The 19827-nt window shown below is 37.2% G+C and overlaps 1 protein-coding gene across 1 annotated transcript in view; it reads left to right on the top strand.

Moving 5' to 3' along the window:
• The window catches only part of LOC104337504 (cortactin-binding protein 2), a 79084-nt gene that overhangs the window by 12672 nt on the left and 46585 nt on the right, over nt 1-19827 (top strand). Inside the window, 2 exon segments of the mRNA XM_009943457.2 lie at nt 10525-10749; nt 17120-18767. Coding sequence (XP_009941759.2) covers nt 10525-10749; nt 17120-18767 — 1873 coding nt within the window.

The raw sequence follows: 19827 nt of genomic DNA, 5'->3' as shown, positions 1-19827 counted from the left end.
CTTTTCATGTTACAGTCGCTGAAGAAAAACTGCCTAAGGTTTGTTCTTGGTTCTTCCAAATAATTTCTGGTAGTAATTTATAAAAAATAATTATGAATAAGGTAAGAGATTTGATTGAGGTCCTTTTCAAATTCAGTACTTGCGAAAATACTCACATGGCAGGAATTCCTTTTGTTATGCTTGGATGTATGTGTTCCCATGCTTTTCTCCCTCCTGCTCCGTTTTGATGCTGTTCTGACTGGTGGATAGGTCTTTTCCCTTGCAGTTGTCCCAGAGAGAGGCATCTGTCTTAGAAGCTCTGGCAGTGTACTAAAAATCCTTAATACTAGGTCTCTTATAAAAGCCAGCATTCCATTTGTACAAATAAGTGGAAAATTTGAGAAAAAAGAGCAACAATCATTACAGTGAGCTCTCTCTGAAATAGCAGAGTAAAATTTTAGTTAGATATTGTGGAAATATAAGCTGTTACATGACAATTTTAAAATTGGTAACTTTTAATTAATAGTATCTGTAAAGAGAGTACTAGCTGGAAAATCACTTTAAAGTTTTAATAAAGGGCATAAAATCCAAAATACACAATGTGAATGAGTATTCTGTTTACTGTAAAATGTTCCATTCTAGAAATGAAATTTATTTAGTTAAATCTATGTATTCATACAGCCTCTTCACTAGGGCTAGTAGCAAGAATAAAATTCTTCCTGGAGGTAATACATATTACTCTCACAACTTGCCTTCCAAAGTGAATACTGGAAATCATTTGAAAACATTGAATTCTCTTACTATACCTCAAATAAATCTATATTGTTAATAGAATAGAATATTTCAATTGGAAAGGACCTACAATGATCATCTAGTCCATGCTGACCAAGTTAAAGCATGTTGTTAAGGTCATTGTCTGCATGCCTCAAACACTGACAAGCTTGGGGCATCGACCGCCTCTCTAGCAAGCCTGTTCCAGTGTTTGACCACCCTCTAGGTAAAGAAATGCTTCCTAACGTCCAGTCTAAACCTTCCCTGGTGCAGCTGTGAACCATTACCATGTGTCCTGTCACTGAAAACCAGGGAGAAGAGTTCAGCACCTTCCTCTCCACATCCCCTCCTCAGGAAGCTGTAGAGAGCAATGAGGTCACCCCTCAGCCTCCTCTTCTCCAAACTGGCCAAGCCCAGACTCCTTAGCCGCTCCTCGTAGGACATTCCTTCCGGCCTTTTCATCAGCTTTGTTGCCCTTCTCTGGATGCATTCAAGATCCTTCACATCCTTCTTAAATTGTGGAGCCCAGAACTGCAGACAGTATTCAGAGTGGGGCTGCACCAACACTGAATACAGCTGGTTAATCACCTCTTTGGACCGGCTGGTTGTGTTGTGTTTGATGCACGCCAGGATGTGGTTTGCCCTCTTGGTTGCCAAGGCACACTGCTGACTCATATTGAGCCTGCTGTCAGCCAGCACCCCCAGATCCCTTTCTGCAGGGCCGTTCTCCTCTCCCAATTTATACTTGTGCTGGCACTACTTCATCCTCGGTGCAGAATCTGGCATTTGGACTCGTTAAATTTCATCCCATTAATCATTGCCCAGTGCTCCAATCTATCTAGATCCCCTCTGCAAGGTATCTCGTCCCTCAAGAGAGTCAACAGCCCTCTCAGTTTGGTATCACCAGCAAATTTGCTAATGGTGCATTCAACCCCTGCATCCAGATATTTGATGAATGTATTGAACAGCACTGGCCCTAGAATTGAACCCTGAGGAACACCACGGGTGAGCAGTTATCAGCCAGATGCAGCCCCACTCACTACAACCCTTTGAGCCCTACCTTTCAGCCAGTTCTTCACCCAGTGCACCGCTTACCTGCTTATCTCACAGTTGGACAACTTGTCCCGAAGGATGCTGTGAGGGACAGTATCGAAAGCCTTACTAAAATCCAGAATAAACTACATCCACCGCCTTCCCTTCATCCACTGGGCGGGTGACCTTATCATAGAAGGATATCAAATTAGTTAAACAGGACTTTCCCTTTGTGACTCCATGCTGACTGTGCCCAGTGATTGCATTGTAAACTCATAATTGGCATACCTTTTCATTAAAATAATTAAAGTTTGGTAATCATGTAATTGCCATGCAGTTATATGGGATGATGTTTTAACAGAGATTTTGATAGCTTGAAAATACGAATATCTCAATGCTGTAAATGAGAAAGAAACACAAATTGATCTAGTTGAAAGTTTTTCTGTTATGTCTTCGGTATGTTTTATCTGTTACTGAGCTGAAGAAACCTTTTAGCTGCTAAGAATGGAGGTTAAAGTGCTCTTTTTTGGGTGGAGGTGAAGTCAGATTTCCTTCAGTACTTCGGAAGAACAGCTGACAAAATTTTCATGCAAAGAATTATGAATTGATTTGCATGAATTTGAACTGTAAATTTCAACATGCAAAAAAGTCTGGATGACAAATGGTTATTTAAAGTAACCAGAAAGCTCAAGCCTCTGCTATCCATTGAGACTCATTGTCAGTATGAAAATCTGTATTATTTTCAGAAATAGATGTGTGGGTGCTTAGATAATCAGAGCATTGAACAGGGATACTTCCTTATGAAATATTGGCCTATAATTTTCAAATGTTTAAGCACCAGACAACAAAGCTGCCATAAAATGGGTCTAATGTCATTTTTAGGTAGAACATCTGGATGGCTCTTCTCAGTTAAAAACACATGTTTCACAACTTCAGTTTTTCTCCTTCCTCATTTAGAAGCGTAGTGCGAGGCCTGAGTTTCACCTTTTACGTCTGTAAGTAAAGAATATTTTATGCTGACTGTATGTTTTTTTCTTCTTGTTACTGATTTGTTAGTAACTGATCTTAGCTTTGTAAAATGGTCTTTTCATTTTTAAATCCACAGCCTCAAAATAGTGGATATTCATTACTCTAGAGGAGAAAAATAGCAATGAAGTGTTGGAAGCATGTGTCTGTCTGTCCTGTCTGTACCTCTTTCTTTCAGGGAGGTTTTTGTCATTGAACACGGAGAAAGGGAAGGAGGCTGTTAGCATTATTGGGGTAATAGTAAACTGGTGCTGTTGGGTGATACTCTCTTTTTATGGAGTCAGACCCCTAAGGAAATTCAGGCTTGATCATTACCTTGGTTATATAATTCCTCTTCAGTGCTTTCTGTTGTATTGTCAGTCAGGATTGTTTAAGTGTTAATTAAATGTTTCTCCTCCTATACACAGAGAGATTTTAATTAATTGCTAGGCATGATGTACTTCTGTTAAGTCTGCTTTTTTAGTGCAGAAAAGAGAATATTGTACAGCTTTTTGCAAACCACCTTAATATCTGGATACTTGACATGTAATAGAGAAAATCTGGTTTGCTCTGGTTTTCATCAACTGGTAGGCAAGATTGGATCTTTTAAACCTTAAAATGATGGTTTTGTGTATCCTCTCAAATGGAGGTTACTGAGGATAGCCTTGTAAAACAACACACAGTCTTGTATTCAGAGCTTTCTTTTCACCTTGAAAAATGCTTTTGAAAAGCTTAGGTTTAAAGCTACATGGTTCTGAGAGAAAGGGACTCCTTGCAAATTACAAATTTTTGGGAAAGTTCTAAGGGTTGTTGTGAATGAGAGAATAATGCAACTTTTTGTTGTTACTGTTATTTTAATTGTTCATGCTTGGGATAACTTTTATAGAAAAATTGATTATTACCTCCACTTTCATGCAGCCTACTTCACTGTAATGAGTTACATTAACATATTTGCATGGCTTATAACTGTTATGAGACATGCTCCAAGACAGATTTGAATGCTTTTTATGAGTATGTGTGCCAAAATTACTAAATGTTTTTTTTTTCTTTATTAGTACCTCTGCCAAAAGACTTACTTTCATGATCCTGATCAGTCATCTGTAAAGAGCATTTTTTATAGTATGAAACAATTATATAGGTCTGTCAGAGAATAATCAACCTGTGTGTTGGTTTTCTACTGTTTTCACTCTTTTTGAACTAGCAGCCTGTTATGATCATCAATCTTCTTCACAGAATTTCCATTTTTTTCATCCTTAAAGTGTACACACGAGCTTTTGTCTTACGATACTTTACACTTAATGTGGAAACAAACAGTTTGAGTGTTTCATACAAGATTGAGTTCCTTAAAATCTCACTTCTAGACTGCATAGGTATGCACTGTCACAGTGCTGAAGAAAGGAGTTTAGGCTGTAGTTAAGACTGTGAGGAGAAGTTGAACATCACTCATTCATTGACAGAAATCATGCTGCAGGATACCATTTCTTCAGCAGTCATCGATGTTTACATTTCCATTTTTAGTTTGTTCTGTGAAACTTTATAGGGAAGTAACATTTCACATGATACTTTGAAAACATTCATGTACATATGCATTTGAAAAAAAAAACCAACCAAAAAAAGCCAACAAACAAAGCCCCCAAACCTTTTGTGTAAGAAAATTTCCAATATTCTTTAAAGAGTCATTCTTAATTAATCATAGTAAGACATCATATCCCCTTCCCCCAGTATTTTGCTGGTATGTCTGAAATTACTGCTTTTATTATGAGTATATACTCATTGATAATTCTCTTTTGCTTAAATGAATAGCTCCAGCAAATCATTTCAAGACACTGTATAATGCTACTGAATAGGATTTATAAAGATGTTCCCTTTCAGCCACCTTTCTCTTTTTAAAAAATCTATGACCCTTTCAGTTTTATTTAGAATGAAGGGCTCACCCTCGTCTTTAACATAACACATAAAATAATCTTTTACTGCCTCCTCTTCTGGGCTGGTTAGTTTAAAAAAAAATTCTTACCACTCCCTAATACGTATGTCAAAAGAAAATATTAATATGAACCTATCAACATCTGTTGAAACAATTCTAGTATATGTGGGAAAAGAAATTAATCAGAGGAACAAACTCTTTTGAAAGGAAGGAAATTTTGTTTAAGGGTTCTGGGGCAGCTTTACTTCAGTTCCATTGTTCCACAGCAGTGTAGGACATGCAGTCCTATTTTTGATGTTTATCATTAATTGCTGCATGGAAGACTTGGACTTGCTGAACTCTTAACTTGGCAGGTAAATGAAGAGGAAACTCTTGAGATATACTGGGGGAAAAACTCAATATTGACCTTAAAATTACTGTTGCTTATGTATTATGTTACTGATTATGTAAGCTTATTATAAAAACTCATTTCAGCGAATGTGTGCAACTAATATCAATGTAGATTATTACTGAAAGAAAACTAACAATATAACTTATGTGATTAATTTTTCATTATTTGTTATTAGTTATTTGAGTTATTACTTACTTATATCTTAATTGGTCCTGTTTGTTTTTCCTTCCTTTTTTAATGCTTTTAGCTCTAAGTCCACAGGAAAATGGATACTATTTGAAGGCCTCCCTGCCCCCTTACCTTCTTGTTTCAATCACAGGGGGAAAAATTCTAAGTAGGCTTCATAATTCTCAGTTTGGTCACTGAAAATAGACTTCTTTTTTTTTTTTTTCCTTCTGAAGTGGAATGTAAGAAACAAGTGACTGCAGGCCAGTTCTTATACTGGATTTGCAGCTCTTCCCACAGCCCATTATCCAGATGCCTTCACTCCTTTTGTTCTCCTCCCTGCACACCCTGCTGCCAGTCTTCATCTGCCAGTAGATAAATGGGGGCAGTGACTGCAAAGGGTCAGCTTGAGAGATGGAAGTGTCCAGGAGGGAGCTGGCAGATAGATGCATAGAGGTGACTTCAGTAGTGCAAAAAAAGCCAGTGTAGGGGTGAATGAGATGTCTTCCTGTATGTGGTAGGAGACAGGCTCCCCGTAGTAAAAGTAGCAGTTTATCTTACAGACTGAACTTCGAAATTCTTGCTGGCTGCAGACCTAGGAGAGAAAACTTGAGAGTAAACCTTCCCCTTGTGTTGCACAGCTGCAAAATCCCTAGGATTGTTCAGTACTGATTTTTTATTTTTTCAAATATCACAGGCTAAAAGCTCTGTTTTCTAGGTCATAAATAGTATTTTCATGATCCGAAGCAAGACGTAAGACTTGTTCCACCAATAAATATTTGGTTGTCTTTCCTTCCTCTCAGAGCTCACTTCTGCCATTTGTTGCTTCGGGAGACTGCTAGCATCTATGAGATAAAAAATAACAGTCCTAGAATAAATCGCTAATTATAGAGTAATTTAGGTTGGAAGGTACCTTGAAAGGTCATTCAGTCCAATCTTCTACTTAAAGCAGGACTAACGTCATACATGGATCGGGTTGCTGATGGCCTTATCCCATATAGTTTTGGAAATTTCCCAATGACAGGGGTTATATGTTTTCTCTGGACAACACCTTCCAGTGCTTACCTGCTCTCAGTGAGAAGAATTTGTGTCCCACACAAATTTCCCTCATTAGATCATGGGATGATTGCTACTTTTCCTGTCAGTGTGCAGACCTCTAGTATCTTTCTCCCTGGTTGTCTCTGTTTCACACTGAAAAGACCTATTTCTACTTAGCCCTTCCTTGAAGCCGTGTTGTACCTTTTGAGCATCTTTCACTCGTCTCTGAAGGTGTTTTCCAGTTCTACTGTATTTTTTTTCAATATAAACTTGTAGTCCATCCTTGATCTAACATAATGCTGTAGACCAGCCTATCCATAAAGAAACTTTGGGTTTTCATTCTTTTTAAGTAGTAGATGCACTCTTATTTTAGTCTCTTTGTTTAATATTTCAGATCCTGTGTAAGGATTTAAAAGCTCTGTATAAATGTGATGTTCTTTTTGGAATGAATTCAAAAGCTGTTGTAAATAAGTTTAAGCTTTTACTCTATCGCAGTAGTGAATTTAATTAATTAGCTATTGAAAGGGTTTTTTTCTTTGTTTTTAGATATTTTCTCGTGATTTGGATGTGCTTACTGTCAGTTTTCATTAGCAGTTACCTGTTGGAGGATTTAGCTTAAGTCTTCAGTCATAATTTTGTGTACCACTGGCATAGACTGCAAAAGGCGTTGTTTCCCGTGGACATCTTTTTATACCTTTAAATACTTTCAATCTCAGACTCTCCAGTGAAAGGCTAGTCGCTGTGCAAATGGGTATGTACAGAAGAATAAAGCTGATGGTTTCTAAATTCACGTAGCACCTTTCACAATGCAGCAGTCCTGATTACCTCCTATAGTGGGTGCATATTCTGTCTGGTTTTGAAAATGTTGTGTTTGAAAATGCATTCAGTTAATGATTCACAAATCAACATTTTAAATGTTATTTTCTGTATGTATTGCTGTGCAATTGAAGTTAATATATGAGACACTGCTAATGCTGTTTTAGCAAACCCCCCAAATTATGTAGAGACTATTTTAAAGGATTAATTACCTATATGACATTAGACTCTATGTTCCTCAGATGAGTGCCATGAAAAACAGATATCCTGATATTGCTACTTGCTCGTATGACTTGAAATTCAGTGTTGAAAGATAATGTAAAAGAGAAAATTTTCTGATTCTAGTATTTCTGTTTCTCCCATCTGACATACTTTAGTGAAGTGCAAAGGGACAGAAGTATTCTATTTAGGGCTTGGAGGAATGATGTAAAAAAACCCAAGCCTAGCTTGTCTTTCTTCCACTTTGTGCCTAAGTTTTAGGATACTACTCATTGTTTCCCTTCTACCAAGCTTCTGCTGTATCTTTTATTCTGGTGTCTTCATTTGAAATCATACATCCTCATCCCATCATTTTATTTTATATTTTAGTCCTTGTATAGAAACATGGAAACATTTGGTTTAATATTTTGCATTTAGCTCCCTTTTGAGTTGGAAGCATTCTGAGGTTACTCTGCTGTTTATGGTTTGAGAGTTGCCAGTCTGTTTTACCCTGTGCTTGAGGGTATACAGTTACGGCTTCACCCCTGTGGGGTCTGTCATCCCACACCATGTGCTGTTCAAGACCTATTGGTTTTTCCACAGTCTTCAGCTTTCAGATTTTCCTACAGCCACTTTAATCCTCAATGCCAGGAGATTTCGGTTTTCATTCTGTTGGAGCTTGTCCCTGCTATATAGTTTCATCTTGTCCTTAGTTAATGAATCCAAACACCCAGTCCCGTTACTGTTTTGGCAGGTGCACACCGAGCCTTTGCCTTGCTCGCTCTGTTAATTGCTATGCATGCTTAGAGAACATTTAAAGAACACCTTCACATTGCATACATACAGTATGTGCCAAGACAGCTATTCGTGGGCCATAGAAAAAAATGGAAAATATACATTGTTTCACTGGTTGTTTACGTGTGTTTCCTTCAAGGCATAAGTGGTTGCCTTTGCTTCTACCACGAGTTAACCAACTTGGCTTCTCTTTTTCCTGTTGGTTTCTGGATTTAAGGATGAAGGCACTGGTGGTCTTTTTTTTTTTTTTTTTTTTATTTGCAGCTAAGCTGCTACATCAGTGATTTTTTCCTTTGATGGCTCATTTTCATTATATAAACTAAGTGGCTTTTACACTGCTGATAATTTGTATATGGATTGTGCCTGCATCTCCATTTAAATTCTTCACCTGCTTGGGTTCGTAATCTTGTTTGGCTGCTTAGTACTTTAATCCATTCAGGGTCAGGTTTTTGGTTTTAGTTGTTTCCTTTACATGAAGGTTGAATTCCTAAGCTGCATACTGTCCTGTAACTTCAGTATATAGAACCAGGAGCTACACATGTAGCCCCTCCCAACCTGGCTTTGTAATATTATCTTTGGAAAAAGATATTTTATTTTATTTTATTTTAAAATCTAAGTTAAAAATTAAGGGATTAAAATATTAGACTAATTAGGGTTTATTTGCAAGGCAATTAAAAAAAAAATGGCTATGTTCTGTCAGCTTATTTTTGTCTGTTCAACAAATCACTACCTGACTTTGTAAGCCTAGCTAGGCTTTGGGTCTGAATGAACTCTGGAAGCTTTTTCTGAAGTTATGCTCCAAAGGTCTGGGTTTTTTAACAAGTATTTTCAAGTTCTGTTTATACTATCAAACTGAAAAATAGACTAAAAGTATTTCAAACATCAGAATCTGTAGGCGCAATTATTTCTTTTGCAGTCAAAGTGTCTTCTACCTTTTAATTTCCCACAAAGTTTCAATTTTGTAGAAAATACATAGGAAAAAGTTGGGCATTCATGAAAGTATGTTATTTGTAGTTTGTCTCCAGAGAGGTTTACTAACATAGCTCTTATGTTCTTCTTTGGTTTCTCATGCCCTGAAATGTGTGTTACCTTTTATGACCTTTTCATATGGTACAATTTTAACTTCAAGCTTTCCAAATGATCTGCTAACCCATTTGGTAACCATTAGGCCTGTTTCTCCTCTTTTGTGTCTCAGAACTGGCTTGTTCTTCCTCTTTTTTGCTTACTCTTCAAAACTGGATTTGAGTCAAATCACAGATAAATGTCTTAGCCATTTTTTGAGGGATTGTTTTTTCTGCTGCACTGCGCCTGTTTTTTTTCCTGATTTTTTTGAGACATATTTCTTTAAAGGGTTGCTCTCGTGGCTGTTTTAATTTTTAAGGTAACAAGCCTTCATTTTCTTCCAAAATGTGTGCTATAAGGGTTTGGCTTTATTCCTTCTGCCTTCTGTTATATGTGCAAGCACAAAAATACCACAACAAAATTTTAGCAATCATTGGATCTTTCTTCTAGGGCTTCTTGGTGGGTTTTTTTGTTTGATTGGTTTGGTTTGGTTTTCCTTTCCGCCCACAAATTAGATGGGTCTTCAGCCTGAGATCTTGTAACAGTATTTATATTAAGATTGTTAGAAGTCAGTACTTATCTGTGGCCTTCCTGTGTACTGTGTATTAAATGTATAAAAAATATCTTCTCTGAAAATGATCTTGTTTTCATGTTGGACTGAAGAACCAAAAATTTGTCAAACATAATTACCTCTGATCTTTATTGTGTAATATTTTTTCTTATGACAATAAAGTGTTGTACTGTAGTTCGGAAATATAATTATGTTTTTAAAAAATGGTATGGAGAAACATATGATCATGAAGTTCTTCCAGAACAGAGATATGAGAAGTGTCTTAATTTCAGAAAAGCCTCGGTAGTATATTTTCTCTCTGCTTGTCTGCTATTACTTATGAAAGTCTCTGTATGTGTAAATGTACAATCTTGTTTTTATTTGAAAAATACTTATTCTGATACTGCAGTAAACACACAAAACGTGTTTTCGTGATAACATAGACATAGAAAACTTTATCTTAGAATGTTTTTCTTCCCTTTCCTCTCTGTGTATCACCCAATATACAAGATGTTACTTTTGTGATACTTCTGAAACTGCTCTAAATTGATATTTCTGTATTGAACTGAGAAAGTGAAGGGTTTTTTTATGTAGTGAATTGTATTGACTATAATGAAATGTGTGCAACATATATGCCTCTTTCTTTCAGAGATTGTAAGTGAATACCTAAAGAAAATATTTTAAAAGCATAAATAAGTAACATAACTTTTCCTGTGGTTTAGGTCTCTTCTATGTGTGAGTGTAGTCCAAAGAATGCATTTAGTTTTATTCCTTTGTCTGTTTGGGGTTTTTTTTTAGGCCCGGCGCAAAGAGGTTTTTATCCAGGAGCGATATGGAAGATTTAATCTGAGTGATCCGTTTCTGGCTCTTCAGAGAGACTTTGAGGCAGGTGCCGGTGATAAAGAAAAAAAGCCAATATGCATGAACCCTCTGTCCATTTTAGAAGCTGTTATGGCTCACTGCAGGAAAATGCAAGAAAGAATGTCAGCTCAGTTGGCTGCTGCAGAAAACAGACAAAAGAAGGTATTCTGCTACCAACTTTTTTTCTTTTCCCTCTCCTGATTTGTTCTTTCATGCCACTTTTTTAATTTGCATCTTTGTCTAACTTGGTTATCATTACGAGTGTTAAAATGTTATCACTTAATTGTCATATATAGTGAGGTGCTGATTTTCTGGTGACATTTCGTGTGCATGCCTCATTCGTGCTGTGAATTTAGCTCTACTTACGGAATAAATGAAATATAACTGGTACAAATTGATGCAGTATATGAGTGGATAGCTCAGCGAGAGCTGAGAAAGCATCATCGCAACATATTTTTAAACCACCACCACTGAAGCCTAGAGGAGCTACTGTTATTTTTGTTCTAAACTAAATAGCATAAAATAAATAATTTATCTGCATTTTATATTAGGTAGCTCTGTTTCATAAATCAGTAGAAATAAATTATAACTACTTATAACTAATTATAAATACTTCTTTGTGTATTTAGAACATTTGCTGTAAAGAGAAAATTATTTTTTAACAAATATGTTGCAAAAAAAGTCTCACATTGGAGGTAAAACAACGTCATTTTGAAAGCGAGTGGTTGGTTGGTTGCACATATTTCACTAATTTGTAAGCCATACCTTCCTAAAGCATAGCTAAATGCAAATATGTTGGGGAGGGGTTTCTGGAAGAAAGAGGGGAACAGTAATATAACAGACTAGTCAAGACCAGGTATTTCTGAATAATTAGAAAATAAATGATTGGTAGGCATTGAATCATCCTCACTGGATATGAGATGGATAGAATATCTTCAGCAGCTGTGACATAGCTTTTTGGTGACAGTTTTATATTGATGTTTGAAAAAAACCCAACAGACAATGCTAAGACAATTAATATAAAATTGATTTTGGTGGTAATTGCTCTTTGGGATATAATATGCACACAAAAGTATTGGAAGCGTGCTGGAAATACATGCTTAAATTAAATCAGCAAATTTTTTCTTGTTATCTTAGCTCTGATGTTTAGTTTAGTTTAAATATCCCTGCTCTGCTAGGACTTCAGAAAAACAGATACAGCATTCAAAAAAATGCATAGTACTAGACTGTATGCATGACATATAAGTCTTAAAGCAGTGTAATGGCCTATGTAGTGAATAGTCACTCATACTTACCTAGCACTTCTTTTTCATATGCTTTGTAAGCAAGCTGAGATTTTGGGAGGGATTGTCCCAGCACAGAAAAGAGCGAGTAAGATTGCTTATTCTTACTGAAGAATGGTATTGGGAGAGAACCTGACACATCTGCCTGGACGATTGGATTAGTTTCTTGTTTCAGTGCATGGCCACAAGTCTCTGCTTATACCTAAATTCTTCTTCTGTCTCTGGCTTTTAATATATGGTCAGATATATGCATGTAAGATGGGCTTACATATTGAGAATATGTCTCAAAGTCAGGATATTGGTATGTAAATTCCATTTTTGTCCTTTTTCTTGCCCCAGGTTTTTTTACCAAAGTCTAAATCTGTAAGTCTGCATGTACAGGAAATGATGCTCTTGTCTTTTTTTCTTGGAAGAATACATGAGGTTTTTTTCTTTAAATCTTAAGCAGTTTGATCTGAATTTATTTAGCAGCTTGATTCTTATCGTAAGAAATACCTAAACCTCTAGTACACTCAATTCTTAAGTCTTTAACTTTCAAGCTAAACTTTAAAGTACTACACTTGAGAAAACCTGTGTTGCTCTGAAAGTGTGTCATTATGATTCTACTGGTTTTACTCCTCGTAACAAATAGGAAATTTAAATAACACGGGATCTGAAAACAAACTGCATGGTGTTGAGCAGCTGTGTGCATGACTCTACAGAACTTACATCTTCATCCCTTAAAGCCAATTAGAAATGGTATTTGGAGAGGGCACCCTCTTAAACTTCTTGGGTTTGTGGCAACAGATGACTTATCTCTCAACCATCTCCATTTGCTCACAAACCATTCATTCAGCATTTTACCTTCCCTTAGTTCCACATTTTTCTGTCTGTACTCCATTTCTTAAATCCCTTCATGGAAGAGGGTAATGAAGGTATTTTGAGGGTTTTCTAGAAATGTTTGACAAAGTAGAGTGACCCAATATAAGAAAAAAAAAAGTTAAGCCTAGACAAATGTGACCTAAATAGAGAGCCAGCTGCACCTCCTCCCTCCAGGAGCGGTTCCTCCTTCTCTACACGTGTGATGCCTCTGTCTTCATGTTTAGAATTACCTTGCTGTCTCACTCTTACGCTAAGTAATGAAGTCTGTGTACAGCTGTGTTTATTTTCTCTGGATATTACTGGAGTTTAAACAGGCTCAGACTGAACTCTTATTCCTGGGGATGACTTATCTGTGAATATAGTGACCTTAAAAGTATTCTTTGAATAAAATTTTTATTTGATGATAAAAAGCGAATCGTAACAATGTGCCAGAACATAGAAAAATGAAAGACGTGCACAAATAACTGTCAGCCATAGGCTTACCACATACCAAACACGTAATCTCCTGATGTCATCTGCTTTGTGTTAAGTCTCCATCCTCTTCCATCTCTTTGAATGCTTTTCCTGGAGCTGCTATCAAAATTAATTTCGATTTTTCCTGGGAACTAAAAACAGATAATCAAAATGACAGTTCTCGATTTGTCAAGTGTTTGCAGAGAAGTTAGTGTTAGGATGCATGCTCAAAGACAGACATATGGGTTGGAAGAGGCCCGTTGATGTGGTCTAGTCTAACCTTGTGCTTAAAGCAGATTACTACGAGCAGTTGAGCTGTTCATCTGTGAATTTGTATAGCTGAGTCCTGAAAACCCCCAGGAAAGGCAACACTGCAGTCTTTCTGCACTACTATCCTTGTGAAGAACTTTTTTCTGAGACTGAGCATCTTACAGGGCAATTTTTGACGTTAACCTTTTGTTATGGGGCCCCACCTGCCACTACCAAGAAGAATTTGACTCTGTCGTCATTGTAAGGGCCCTTCAAAAGGAGCGGTATGTTGCTATTAGATCATCCCTCAGTCTTTTTTTCACTAGACTGAGCAAGCCAAGCTCCCTCAACCTTTTCTCACAAGGCACGCACTCTGTCTGTCACCTTTGGGGAGGGCCTTTGCTGGTTAGTTCTTTGTGGGACATTATCATTTTTCACAGTATCCTTTTTTAACCCTTTCCAAATCCTTCTTGGACACATTTCCAGATATTTACATTACCGATATGATTTAGTGTATGTATATAGTACATTTTGCAAAAATCAGATCGTAGTTAGTTCATAAACTCCAATAAGTACAACTAGTTCCAAATCTGTCATCTAAAGGAAAAAATGCAGTGTAAATATTCAGAGGTTTTTCCTATTCAAGATGATGCAGCCAAAACAAGGGTGAGGGGAGAGACAGACATAGGAGACAGCGTAAAATGAGAAACTAGTGCTGCCCTTGTCAATTTAAAATCAAATAGAGGACTTACATATGTATTAGGGATTCTTTATATGCAATCCTTACAAATAAGATTCTATAATACTATGGTAAGATGATTTAATCTCAGATATATGTTAAAATATGCTTGTAATTATTTAAATGTAATAGAATTTCACAACAGTTAATTTATAGAACCAGTCCCTCGACTGAAAGCAAAATGGAGGAATAATAAAGTATAGAAAATCTTAATAAAAAACATTTTCACTACAATCTTATTGCATTTCCAAGCTTTAAAAATTGTACACATTTCTCAGGATTTTTGTATCTGTTTTAACAAAAACAAAACTGTTGGAAGCTTTACTGTTACTGTTGGATGCTCCACTGGCTTTGAAATGCTTGTGAAGCATCCAAATATGGTTGGATGCTTTGAAAAAAAACAATGAAATGCTTGAGAAAAAACAATGATTGTTCTGCATGCGAAGAACTGTGAATGGGACCATTCCTAAACACAGTGTCATCAGAATAGCTTGTTAATTTAATTTGCAGCTGTACTGTCATCACCATGACTGAAGAGGTGTTGTAGCTGATATTGTTTGTTTAGCAATGACTGATAATGCCATACCTTATTTAAGAAGGAGTGGACTTGGGTTTGTGCATTGCGTTGTACCGAGTGTATTGGTTAACCTGGGATGAAACTCTAAATCCTCAGTGGAGCCCCTTCAGTGCTAAACAGCTTTTGAGGTATCTGAAGTCAAGATGATGTTTGTAATGTAGGTATGATTTCCTATAGTGATTGCTTCCTCTTAGTTCACTGTTTCTTATGATAATGGTCTGATTTCAGGAAGGAATTTTACTATTCCTATAATATACATCACATCAATATTGCCGTCACCTCTTTATGCTTTTTCCCATTCTTCTGAAGAAAACAGAAATTTACCGTGTCTAGAAATGTTGGGAGACTGAGACACACATTCATCTATAAGTGTAAACTCACGCAGGTTTTACTGTCTGTTCTCTCTATGTCATTTCACTTCTCTTCCTTTTTAAGCGTTTTCTTGTGTTTGAATTCTACTTACCATGCAGGAAAAAATTATTCTGGGGACAATGAGCTATAGCAGGTGGGATTTTTTTCTATTCCAACTGCAGACTCTCTCCCTCTTGTACTCATATCTTGATGACATGAGTTTCTACTCTATTCTATGGTATAACTGGAGATTAACAAAACTGTTATTTAAAAATTTATTTATATTAGCTTTTGTTTAAATGCAGTTTAGTTAAAAATGAATTGTAGACACATCTACAGTGATGTTGAAAAAGCTTCCAGAGTTAAGAAATTTCACCTCTTACTGGAGAGGACAGGCAATAGTGTGCTGTAGCAACAGGCTTCTGAAAAGCTATTATGTTGTAATGCGTGGGGGGTTTTTTGCCTGAGTCTGTTTGCTTTTGTCTTGCAACCAAGACTATATTTTAAGCATTGACTGAGAGAGGAGATATTCCACAGCTATTACCAATTCCCTAGGCCATCTTGTTTCCCACATTACAATTTACAGTAAATATATTCACAACACTGTATTATTGTCTTACACTCCAAAATTAGTATCATTTTACCATGACACTATAATCTGAATCTATAATCTATGATTCTTTTGAATCTATTGAATTGAATCTATTGAAGTGAAACATTTATTCCAAGTAAGATCTTAAATGTACTGCTATTTGCCACAGCTTTTCTTAGATTATTTTTTTGAGCATTGTGAAATGTTCTCATATTGTAGAAGCATGAAAGTTTCCTGTTGCCGTCAAAATTAACCATTTATGTTTGTGAGCACTTGATTTTTTTTTTCCCCAGAGGTACCTGAAAGTATTTTTCCAGAAAAAATGCCCACTTAGAAAATGCACTTTAGTGGTACAGTTCTGAATTGTTATTTCTGTATGGATCTGTATGTAAATAGGAAGCAGAACTGACAAGGCTAAACCAATGAGAAGAGTACAGGAGAAAGAATGCTCAGCAGTTCCTTGGGGTTTTGTTTGTTTGGATTTTTATCAGTCATTCAGATAAGCCATACAGGAAGTTACTGCATCACCACGTAAAGTGAGGAGCAGAAAGAAAGAAAACAGTTTTTCTTTTGTTGTTGTTTGGCTTGTGTAGAAGTTTGTTTGGGAAAATACAAAGCAATTTGGGTTGCATTATTACTAGTAGGTACCTTTATAAAATGGTGCATTAACACATTTTTCCAGTGCTTTTCTGGAATAAAAGCATAATGAGCAAGCAAGATGAATTAGAGACGATGACTATATGAATGAGGGGAAAAACTATTCTTGTCCATTATCTGCACATAGTAGGTAGTTTTTTGATTCTGCCTTATAACATAGTTTATACGTCAGTGATGTCATTAAGACCTTCAGCTATTACTAAGTACAGGAACATATTTGTGCTTGTGCCAAAAAGTTGGTCTCAGAAATGAATATGTTATCTCTTGTTTTAACATTTGCAAATAAGACATCTATTATGGGCATGATGGACAGTGTATTTCAACTCTAATGTCCTTCAGTCTGAGGAAGACCTAAAACCTAAACCTTTAATTTCTGGCATCAAAGTTTTTTTGCAATGGTCATCTCTTCCTTGTGTTTGGTTCCTTTACTGAGGAAAGGACTTTCTGTCAAGTCTTATGTCTAATTTCTGGAGAACAGGTAGCTCCTCACTCAGGAATCACAAGCAGTTAATCACTTTGGGGACTATCTGTGTTGTCAACGAAGGAAAGTAGATGGACTTAGTTTCTGAGCTGCTCTTCAGAGACGCCTATCTCTTTCTTTTGCTTGTATGAGATTATCGGCACTTGTGTTAGGTATCGCAAATCACTTTCCTGGGACTGACAGGTTCATTTCATGCATAGTCTCAAAATATCAATGTCAGGTTAATACCAGGTTATGTTGAAAGACTCCATCTTGTTAATGAGAATTTTTCCTCTATGCTTTCTTACAGCTGGAAATGGAAAAATCTGATTTACAGAATCTTGAGCTGGAGCACAAAAAGCTATCAGCTCGTCTTGAAGAAGAACGTGGAAAGAATAAGCATGTAGTATTGATGCTAGTGAAAGAGTGTAAGCAGTTGTCTGGCCGAATCGTAGAAGAAGCCCAGAAACTGGAAGAAGTGATGTCAAAATTTGAAGAGGAAAAGAAAAAGGCTACTGAATTGGAGGCGTCTCTTGCAGCTGAGAAACAAAGGAATACACAAATGGAAGCTCAAATGGAAAAGCAGCTGTCTGAGTTTGACACAGAGAGAGAGCAGTTGCGTGCCAAACTTCATAGAGAGGAAGCACACACCAGTGACCTCAGAGAAGAGAGAGATAAAATGATCAAAATGATTGAGCAATTAAAAAAGGAGAATGAAAGTAAAGCTAATCTTTCTCTTAAAAATAAAGATAAAAATAAAGATAGGAGTCTTGTTTCTGTTTCTGTTGAAACAGAAGAGCCAAGTTCAAGAACTGTTGCCTGCCAAACAGATACTGTAGTGATGGACAGTAGCGCAGAAAATGTTAAGAAGTTGCCTTTGACTGTATCTGTAAAGCCTTCTACAGTGAACCCACTAGTGTCTGGCAATACAAAAATGAATGTGTGTGCCGATGCAGCATTTGCGAAGCCTGTCATTGACAGGCAATCTTCATCTAGCGAACTTGTCCCTCCTGCAACTCCTATTCTTACACAGAATCAAAACAGAATTGAGGAAAATGGACCAAGTACAGGCTCATCACCTGATTTACCAAGTAGCACTTCCCCTTTTTCAAATAGTGCTTCCCTTTGCACCCCTGCCGCTCAGAATTCCTTGCTTCCTTCATCTATGCACAGTTTGCATTCACCATCTGCCAACAGTGCTGGGCATCCAGGCCTAAATCCACGAATCCAAGCAGCGAGGTTTAGATTTCAAGCGAATGCGGATGATCAAGACCAAAATGGAAACACAACCCAAAGCCCTCCCTCAAGGGACGTATCACCTACTAGTCGTGACAACCTAGTTGCCAAGCAGGTAGCCCGGAATACTGTTACCCAAGTCCTTTCGAGATTTACGAGCCCTCAGAGTGGCGCTCCGCCACGGCCAGGGACGTCACAGTCAATGGACGCTGGCACTTACCCCCCGGTCGGTAGAACAAGTTTAAAGACTCCCAATGTATCACGAATTGACAGAGGAAACCCTCCACCTATTCCTCCTAAAAAACCAGGGCTTTCGCAAACTCCTTCTGCACCACACCCACAGCTTAAAGTTTTAATGGATAGTAGTCGATCCCCAAATACAAGTGCAAAAACTGACAGCAAAACCGTGACCTCACCCCTTTCAGGTTCACCACAAGGAATCAGGGTAATAAATGAGGAAATTATTTCTAAGTCCTCACCTCAGCTGCCACCAAAACCTGCTATAGATTTATCTGTGGCACCTGCAGGCTGTGCCATACCAGCCATAGCCTCTCCTCAGGTGGGTGCCTGGCCTTCCCACTTCCCTGGACTGAACCAACCCGCATGTTCAGAAAATTCCTTTGTCATTCCCACCACCATTGCCTGTAGCTCCTCCATAAACCCTGTTAGTGCTTCATCCTGTAGACCATGTGATTCAGACAGCCTCCTGGTAACAGCATCAGGTAAAGGGATTGATATGCTACAAACTGTCTCCCTCTAAAATAATGTTTTGGTTTTCCTATATGTCTCTCATTTGCTTTGTTTATCTTTTTATAGCTTTCTCTTTTTTACTTTCTAAAAGCTGAAATTTTCATTTATATTTTTTCCACATTCCAGGGGTATGGGAATTCTTTTGCTGATTTAGTGATGTTATAAGTTAGTTTCCTTCCTCAAAGAGGTCTCCCAAATGGAAGGCTTTTTTTAAAGGTAAAGAGGACTAACGTTAAAGTAAATGGGCTGCAGATTAGGGTGTATTAAAGAAACTCCTTTTTTTGTTTGTTTTTTTGTTTGGTTGGTTTGGGGTTTTTTTGTGAATGCTATTATTGTAGACTTCAAAATGCTTTCTCAGTCTGAAATAATATTTTGAAAACTACCCCTGCTATTGATCTTCCTGGAATATGTATTTTAGTGCTTTGTGAATCTTGTAGAAAATAGGGCATAGCTGGGCTACTGTATTCTCCTGTTGCATTAGATGGTTGCACATTAAGGTATATAATTGCCTGGATAACAGTGCAGTTTCAAATATATCACTTCATACCTACAGAATATTTTTCATTTTTATTTCCATTTTTCTATAGTTCTTCTGATTTTAGTTGTAGGCTTTGTCAACACTTGTGTGTGGCATCTCACAGGTTTACTTCAACAGAGATCTGCAAAGGTTTGCTGCTCGAGATTTAAAATCTAAGCGTTATGTTGATAGTCTAAGTCTGGAGTCAGTATGTGTACCTGCTATATATTTTGTGTTGTGGTGGGGGAATTATTTGTGTGCCTAATGGGCTGCCAACTTCAGGCTGTCTTCCTGATGTCAGTTAAATGAACAAAGGTGGCCCTGATCTACCTTTCAGTTAATTGAGGGTCTCCTATAAATCTTCTTGTCAACATTTTTCCCTGCTGGGATCAGTAGCACTGGAACATTAGGTAGAAGCCCCTCTTTAGCCTGACTGGTGCTGCAGTGAGGAAGACAGGCACACAGTTATGGTACATTTTAGACCTTCATCAGCAGTGAAGAATGTTTGAATGGTC

The sequence above is a fragment of the Opisthocomus hoazin genome, chromosome 8 (assembly GCF_030867145.1).
Source record: "Opisthocomus hoazin isolate bOpiHoa1 chromosome 8, bOpiHoa1.hap1, whole genome shotgun sequence".
NCBI classification, from domain to species: Eukaryota; Metazoa; Chordata; class Aves; order Opisthocomiformes; family Opisthocomidae; genus Opisthocomus; species Opisthocomus hoazin.
The sequence above is the reverse complement of the archived record's forward strand: the minus strand, read 5'-3'. Positions and strand labels throughout refer to the sequence as shown.